The 9,042-nt window shown below is 38.1% G+C and overlaps 1 protein-coding gene, 1 non-coding gene and 1 pseudogene across 2 annotated transcripts; 1 reads left to right on the top strand and 2 right to left on the bottom strand.

Annotated features, from left to right (window-relative positions):
• Positions 1 to 74, top strand: TRNAN-GUU. The gene has a single exon. It is a non-coding gene; the product is annotated as a tRNA-Asn (tRNA).
• A 207-nt stretch (positions 75 to 281) lies between these two features.
• Positions 282 to 2,894, bottom strand: LOC120175358 (G-type lectin S-receptor-like serine/threonine-protein kinase At2g19130). Its single transcript, XM_039181990.1, has one exon. It carries the CDS (start codon positions 2,771 to 2,773, stop codon positions 302 to 304), a length of 2,472 nt encoding a protein of 823 aa, XP_039037921.1. The 5' UTR covers positions 2,774 to 2,894; the 3' UTR covers positions 282 to 301.
• An 804-nt stretch (positions 2,895 to 3,698) lies between these two features.
• LOC120175389 lies at positions 3,699 to 6,184 on the bottom strand (annotated as a pseudogene).
• Positions 6,185 to 9,042: the final 2,858 nt, after the last annotated feature.

Raw genomic sequence — 9,042 nt, 5'->3', positions numbered from 1 at the left:
GCTGGAATAGCTCAGTTGGCTAGAGCGTGTGGCTGTTAACCACAAGGTCGGAGGTTCGAGCCCTCCTTCTAGCGGTGTAGTTTTTCTAACTGTAAAAAGAAAAATGCTAAACTCATCATTTTTAGCTTCATTCATCAATTGATGTTGATCGGCGTATGTATAACATGAAGAAACCATATTTATTAATGCCTGTGGCTTGCGTATCAAGAAATTAATGGAAAAACAACACTGGAGTTGTATATATTAACAAGAAGAAACCTAACTTGCTTAACTTTATTTCAAAGACAATGCTGTTCGAGATTCATGAACTCGTCGATGATGTGTTGCTCTTAGTTTGAGAAGACGCATTTGAAGCGTTGCTCGGTCTTTGTGAACTCGGGCTTGAGGATGACTCTGTGAAGAAGATTATATGCTCCGAGTTGTCGGCGAGCACTTGTAGGGACCTTGGAACCGGAGGCACGTTCACCTCCAAAACACCCTCTAGGATCTGAACCACCTGACTCATTGATGGCCTGTGAGTTTCATCGTCTTGGACACACCAACAAGCCACTTTACATATTCTCGATAGCTCGTAGACGGGAGCATCTCCGTTCAATCGGGGGTCTAATAGGCTAAGGACATCGCCGTCTTGGGCTATTACGCGAGCAGCTGAAGTTGGAAAGAATCTAACCTTTCCTTCTTCATTCTGTTCCGAGTTTCTCCTACCCGATACAATCTCAAACAGCATCATCCCATAGCTGTAGACATCGGCTTTAGCTGTAACGGCGACTCCCGAAATCCACTCCGGTGCAAGATAGCCTCTTGTGCCTCTCATAGTTGTTAGGACCCTGCTGAACTCCCGACCGATGAGCTTTGCCAAGCCAAAATCTGCTACTTTGGGCCAGAATTCGGCGTCCAAAAGAATGTTCTCCGGCTTGATGTCACAATGAATAATACAATCTCTGCATTTCTCGTGAAGATAAGTCAAGCCTCTAGCCGTACCGAGTGCAACCTGGTACCTTGTTTTCCAAGCTAGGGGTTTAGATTTATCTTCAAGGAACAGATGGGCATCCAAAGAACCATTCGGCATGTAATCGTAGACCAACAACTTCCTCGTACCATCGGAGCAGAATCCACGAAGCCGGACTAGATTAACATGTTGAATCGTCCCGATGGTGCTCACCTCCGACCGAAACTGCTTTTCTCCCTGACTTATGCTCTCAAGCTGCTTCACAGCTACGATACTTGAGTCCGGCAACGTTCCTTTGAAAACAGAACCAAAGCCTCCTTCCCCAAGTTTTTCAGAAAAATTCCTCGTTGCACTCTGTAAATCTCGATATACGAAAGCTAGAAGCGAACCTTCAACTTTCGGATTTATCATTCTCCACCTCCTCCATCTCAAGATGGCAAATATCACAAGGCATAGGAGTAAACCAACCCCCCCTGCAACTGCTCCAATAATGATCCCAGTATTGTTGCTCGAACTCGGAAACTCTGATGCCGCTAATCGGATATATATAGTTCTTCCATCGCTAGTATCTCCCGAATATTGTTGCAGATCCAAGAGTTCTGTCCTCCAAATTCGACACCCATCACTATCATAAGCATAAGCAGTGCAATTGCAATACTCGAGGCAAGCGCTTTCACATTCCAACAGGCTCCCAACGCTCATAGACTGAGCACTTTCAGGCAATTTTACATTGGGGCTTTCCAGGAATTTATCGGTCCTTCCAGTAACAAGGTTGGGATCCTCCTCGCATTGCAGCCTGGTTGTCCTCTCACACCCATCGGAAAAATCGCTCAGATTCCAATTGGTTTCCCATTTGGGATGGAAACCTCTCAGACAACTACAGAAAGGTAAACCAATCTCATTGCATCTTCCAAAAGCCCCACAAAAAGCATAAACCTGGCATTGTTGTCTCGGCATCGACCAGAACAAATTCCACAGCTGGCTACTATCCAACCATGACTGTTGCTGAATCTGCCCCGAATAATGCATAATGAATCGTGATGTGGTCTCGTTATTATAAAGCGAATAAGTAAAATAACTCTCGTTCTCGTCCGAATGGAAGCTGAAATTGTAGAGATAATTCAATCGCATTTCCGGAACGTCTCTGAAAATCCTCGACTGTTCATCCCAAGGTCCACTCGACCAGTACTGCCTGGTCCGGTTCCATCGAATAATATACGAATTGGTTCCGGCGGGATCTAGCTCGAGAGAGAAGAGACCCGGAGCAGGATCTTCTGAATTCTTCCATGATGTAAGAAGCTGGCTTCGATTGGTTCGTTTATCTAAGCTAAGCTTGCCACCAGGAAGCCATGTGTGCGCCGGATGATCTAAACTTTGCCACAAAGGCGCCGATGAAGTCGGACCATCTCTTAAAACAAGATTACCTCCATCTTCAAGGATCGCAACTACAGAACTTGAGTTGCTTGAGCTAATATTGGTGGACCAAATTTCCACTTGGGATCCGTTGATCAAAACTAAGTTACCATCATCAGATATTTTTAGTTCTGAAGAGTGAATATCATTCACAGGTGTCTCTCTGTTGGCTACCCAAACTGGGGTCCGCTCAGGGATCTTACCGTACCAGATGCCTATGTAGTAGTTGGAAGAGTTACCTGGTGTGAAGAATCCCAGCACGAAGTTCCCACCCGATGAAACAATAGTTTGATCACCGGAGAGAGATTGATTTGCAGTGATGGTGTCTGCTCCAAAGGAGATTTGGCTGTTGAAAAACCAGATAAAGAGTAGTACGGAAAGTTTCATCCATGGATTCTTCATGTTTTCCATGGCTGTAAAGCGGATTACTTGCAAAGGAATCAACACAGATATTTTAAAGGAAGAGTAATAATCTGGTTACAATATATACTCCATCATAAGATAGGAAAGAACCGGTCAAAGGACTGCTAAAGCAAAACATGTATGCGGTTGGTTTTATTGTTGAAGAAGACAACTATGGCCTTTGTTTTTCTTCCTTGCTGAACATGGGACGTTGGCATTTTATTAACGTGGAATCCCTTTCTTGCACAGATATCAGTCATCTTCCTCCATTGACTATGAATAAAAGTGGAGAAAAGTCAAAGAAATTTGTTTCTCTGAAAAGATCAACCTTGAACGTGATTGGACCGCGTATCCCTCCCCAATTGCAAGTTGCAAAATACTTCCCGTGATTATTGACAAAAAACAATTCTGATTCTGGCTCAAATAAAATATATTTTAACTCACAATAATTTTAGTAAGAATCTATGTATGATTTATCTCATCATACTAGGAAGACCGTGTCAAATTATAATATATATATCTCTCTGGAAAAATTAGTCATATGAGAAATTGATTTTGGGCTGTACAATGAAAGTTCAAATTAATAATAAAATTCAGTTGAAGACCTACAAATTATGACCCTCTAGAATTGGAATAATGACTTTATGACCTTTTCTTTAAGCATCAATGGAAGTCATGAAAATCAAATCGTAATAAGATAGAAAAACATTAAAAAAATAATGAAGTAGATAAACATTAAGAGAAGAAATAAAGGTAGATTGGCCATAAAAAGAACAAAATGAAAGAAAAATAATAAGGGAACACGAGGAAGGGGAAAGGAGAGCAGCAGTAGATGAGTCTACCATCAAGAAACTATACATTTATTGCTTAGTTTAGACATGTTAAATGTGCTTTCAATATATTCTTTCCATGCACCAGGACTCATTCAAGTTCAACGATGAAAAGCTGCTACTTGGAGCATCAAAAGCTAAAGCATGGATTGTGCCTCTCAAGTAACGCTTATGGTTGCGTCGGTGAACATAAATATGTGATCCTCTTCATTACTGATATCTTGTAGAAATCGAGGTATTGGAGGTAGGCTTACATCCAAAATATCTTCCAGGACCTGAACTACCTGAACCATCGATGGCCTTTGGATTTCATGATCTTGTATACACCAACAAGCTATTTTACAAATTCTACACAGTTCTTCTAAATCGGCATTTCCATTCAGTCTGCTGTCTAGGAGTTTGAGGAGATCATTGCCTTTGGTCAATTGTCGAGCAACCCAGACTGGAAAGAATGTACCTTCTTCATCACTCGTGTGTTCGAAGTTTCTCCTTCCCGATACAAGTTCCAAAAGCATCATTCCGAAGCTGAAAACATCAGCTTTGGGTGTTATAGCCACTCCCGAAATCCACTCTGGTGCAAGATAACCCACTGTCCCTCTCGTGGTTGTTAGGACCCGGCTAAACTCTCGTCCAACAAGCTTTGCTAGCCCAAAATCAGCCAATTTCGGACAATTGTCGACATCTAAAAGAATGTTTTCTGGCTTGATGTCACAGTGAATGATACTGTCTACACAATTCTCATGGAGATAAGCCAAGCCTCTTGCTGCACCAAGAGCAATTTGGTATCTTGTTTTCCAATCTAGAGGTTCTGAATCTTTTGCAAGGAAAAGATGTCTGTCCAAAGATGCTTTTGGCATAAAATCATATGCCAACAACTCTCTTGAGCCCTCAGAGCAGAAGCCACGAAGACGAACTAGATTAACATGGTTGATCTTCCCGATTGTACCGATTTCTACACGGAATTGTTTCTCTCTCTGATTGATGCTCTCAAGCTTCTTCACAGCTATAATACTTCCATCTGGCAATGTCCCCTTGAAAACAGAACCGAAGCCTCCTTTTCCCAGTTTCTCAGAGAAGTTTTTGGTTGCCTTCTCTAAATCTCTGTATCCAAAAATGATGAGCGAATCTGATGCTGGTTCTGTACTGATACTTGTTCGCCTCCTGGCTTTCATGATTGTGAAAATGATAAGGCCTAAAAGGAGTAGTCCTGCAGAAACCGCAATTGCAACAGCAACAATCACTGACTTCTTATTTGGGGGACTAATTTCATTAGGAAATTCAGAAGCCTCCAACCTGATAGACAGAGTTTTCCCTGTGGTATTATCATCTTGTCCAAGTAGTTGCAGATTCAAGAGATCTCCAATCCAAATCGAGCACCGATTGTTCTCAAAACCGTTAGCTGTACAAGAGCGAAATTCTAGGCAGGCCGATTCGCATCCCACGCCGCTGAAAACCATATTATTTTGTTCAGGAAAAGTTGAGTAGCGGCTTTGTAGAAATTGGTCCCCATTTCCGATACCAGCACTGGCATTGTCGCACTGCAGTCTGGTCTTCCTTACACACCCTTCATAATAATCCTGCTTGTTCCAGTTCTTTTCGGAGGTTGGCTGAAACCCCGTCAGACAATCACAAGCACCACTGTTATTGTTATTACAGCTGCTAAAAGCCCCACAAAGAGCATAAACTTGGCATCGTTGTTTCGGCATGGACCAAAACAGATTCCACTGCTGTCTACTTTCCATCCATATCAATTGCTTAATCTGCCCCGAATAATCCAAAATGAATCTAGATATAATCTCAGAACCATTAAGGTAATAAGCAAAATTATTCTAGTTTTCATATGAATGAAAACTGAAATCGTCGAGATAATTCAATCGCATTTCCGGAACATCTCCCGAAATGCTACACTGTTCATCCCAAGTTCCACTCAACCAGTATCGCTTGATCCCTCTCCACCGAATAATAAATGAACTGGTTCCAGCCTGATCTAGCTAGAGAGAGAATAGACCCGGAGCAAGATCTTCTGAATTCTTCCATGATGTAAGAAGCTGGCTTCGATTGGTACGTTTATTTAAGCTAAGCTTGCTACCAGGAAGCCATGTGTGTGCGGGATGATCTAAACTTTGCCTCAAAGGTGCCGATGAATTTGGACCATCTCTTAAAACAAGATTCCCAATATCTTCAAGGACTGCAACTACAGAACTTGGGTTGCTCGAGCTAATATTTGTGGACCAAATTTCCACTTGGGATCCGTTGACCAAAACTAAGTTACCATCAGATATTTTCATCTCTGAAGAGTGTATATCACGCACTTGTGTTGTGTCTCTCTGTTCGCTACCCAAACTGGGGTCTGCTCGGAGACCTTACCGTACCAGATGCCAATGTAGTAGTTGGAAGATTTACCTGGTGTGAAGAATCCCAACACGAAGTTCCCACCCCATGAAACAATGGTTTGATTACCGGAAAGAGACTGATTTGCAGAGATGGTGTCTGCTCCAAAGGAAAGTTGGCAGTTAGTAAACCAAATAAAGAGTAATATAGTAAGTTTCAGCCATGGCTTCTTCATGTTGACCATTGCAGTAAGCCTGTAAGAGGGTTCCTTTCCTGGCAAGGGGAAACAACACAGATATATTTCAAAGCACGATGAAAAGGCTGCTTAAAATAGGAGAATAAGAAGAACACGTCACAGACTGCTAAAACAGAACATGTCTGAGGAAGTAACGGCTGCCATTGGGGTTAGTTTCGCTGCTGTATCTTAATCGAAGGTCGTTGAGGGGACGAGTATGGCTTTTGTTCCTTTACATGTCGTGTATAGCGTTCTGTCAAACTCATTAAATAAAAAATAAAAGAGTCAACTAAAAATAACAGGGTAGGCCTATTCAAAATAATAATAACAGGTAAGATTTCTTGGTCAATCGGTAATTGATCTTTTAGTAAGCTGATCTTTTAGCAATGTCTTTTAGTAAACGAACCGAAATAAAACAATCCCGTTTCGTTCACGCTTCTTTCGTTTAATAAACAAATAAATCAACCCAAATAATTAAAAAGAACGAAATTTCTTTTCGTGTTCGTTTATTAGAGAATGCAATTTGTTTGTGGTCATTTATATTCGTTCGTTGAAATGATAAACGAACACAAATGAGCGAATCTAAAATTAAATATATTTATATTTGAGAATAATTTATTCTTTACAAATAATTTCGGGATTCATATTCTATTTAATTGATATGAGTCATTTTTTTATTTATGTTTAAAATTAATTGGGTTTTAAAATAGGGTAAATTACACATTTAATACTTCAACAATTAGTTTTAGTCCACTTAAATACCTAAACTTTCATTTTTTTTTCAAAAGTATGCCTAATGTTTAGTTTTTGTTTCATTTTAATACCCCCAGCATTAAAAGCTTAATGCGTTTAGCCCCTAAACTATCATTTTTTTTCATTTTAGTACCTAAACTTTAAAAAAATCAAAAAATAACGTTAAATTTTGAACAAATGTACTAAAATGAAACAAAAACTAAACGTTAGGTATGATTTTGAAAAAAAATAAAAGTTCTGGTACTAAAACAGATCAAAATTGATAGTTTATATACTAAACACATAATTTACCCTTTAAAATATTAGTGAGTTTAATGTTAAAATTTATTAGGTATTAATATTTTAAACATGGTTGGAGATTGTGCTAAATATAAACAAACGAACATAAACGAACGGGCTACCGAAAATTCACGAATGTAAATGAACGAACAAGTCTTTTGTTCGTGTTTGTTCATTTAGTTAAGCAAACATAATTTTTTTCATGTTTGTTCGTTTAATAAATAAACAAACATCCCACGCTGAACGTTCGATTCGTTTACTGGCCTAACTTGCGGTCATCCTCATTTAATAATAAACAAAACAGTTAATGCAAAATAGTGTATTATTATTATTAAAGCAAAGTACACAAATGATCATTCGACTATAGGATGTTGCTTTGTTGAGTCTTCTGGTTATTTCAAATTACCTAAATGATCCTCTGATTATGGAGAGTTGTTTTGTTGAGTCCTTTGACTATTAAAAGTTACAAAATGGTCACCCAACTATTCATTTTTCGTTAAAAAATTAGCGGTCTTCTGAGTTGGACATTTAAATGCCGACTGAGATACGACGAAGGAGTCAACAAAGTAATTCTCATAGTCAGATAATCATTTTGTAACTTTTAATAGTTGAGAAACTCAATAAAATAGTATCATATAGTTAGGGGATCATTTGTATACTTTATCCTATTATTTTGTATTAATCTAGTGTGATTACAAGCAATGGTATATGTTCTAAAGATTTTCAATCATTTGACCATGAATACTTAAATACTCTATAGTCGTGCTTGAACTTGAAATCATTACGAATAACAATCGTCCCTTTAACCACTTAAATAATTTGAGTCATGCCAAAATAATCTATTATCGAGTTGGCATAATGGAAACTTTTTGCAATCAACATTCCTCACTTTTTTTTCTTGTAAAAAATATTGTTCGAATTCATAATCTTTAAGAATAAAAATAATAATACTCCTCTTTATTACTGATGTCGCTTAATAAATTCAAAGATATTTAAATTATTTGGAGTAAATAATTTCAAATTTTTGTATCATATTTATTACAAAATATTTAACAAATCAAATGTCTGAATACGATTTCCTCAAAACAATAAAAATCTAAAGCATTGACGACTAATAAATAGTTTACTTGAGCAATGGGGTTACGTGCAAGTGCTTGAGGGTCAACAGAGGCTGATTTCGTGGTCCAATCCCACCATTAAACTTGGGATAACAAACCTTTTAAACCACTTATTCACAGGCATCAAACTGCTTTGTTTAATACATTGATGCTTCAGTTTTGTCGTCAAATGTCACAGCTGACGCTAATCTTAATCTATACCTCTAGCTTTTTAAAATTTATAATTGGGATAAACTAGTTTTCGGTAGTTGAAGCTAATCATTATTTTCAAAATAGTCCTTACACTTTTTTACCCGCATTAATTTCTGAATTTAGATTCTTTTGTCATTTTGATTACAAGACACTATAACATTCAAAGTGTCACATCACTACAAGGATCAAAAAGAAAAAAAATATAAAATTCAGGAATTAACGTCCACTAAATAAAGTTTAGGAACCAAATTCGGAAAAGGATGCCAAATTAGTAACTATGATTTTTAGGCATGTAAACAAACCGAATTCACAAGAACGGAGGTATGTTCATGTTCGTTCGTTCGTTTAATAAATAAACGAACATAACGAACAAATTTTTTTGTTCATGTTCGTTCATTAAGGAATATAGCTTGTTCATGTTTGTTTATGTTCGTTCATTTAAATGATAAACGAACGTAAACGAACACAAACGAACGAACATAATAAATGAACATAAACAAACACAATAAACGAACATAAACGAACAAAAAAAAAACTTTT

Source organism: Hibiscus syriacus, unplaced genomic scaffold, assembly GCF_006381635.1.
Source record: "Hibiscus syriacus cultivar Baekdansim isolate YM2019G1 unplaced genomic scaffold, ASM638163v2 tig00112206_pilon, whole genome shotgun sequence".
In the NCBI taxonomy this organism is placed as follows: Eukaryota; Viridiplantae; Streptophyta; class Magnoliopsida; order Malvales; family Malvaceae; genus Hibiscus; species Hibiscus syriacus.
This window is presented reverse-complemented; position numbering and strand designations above follow the sequence as displayed.

Bases quoted from the DNA above. Each gene is read 5' to 3' on its own strand.
- LOC120175358 (XM_039181990.1), bottom strand. From the start codon at position 2,773: ATGGAAAACATGAAGAATCCATGGATGAAACTTTCCGTACTACTCTTT.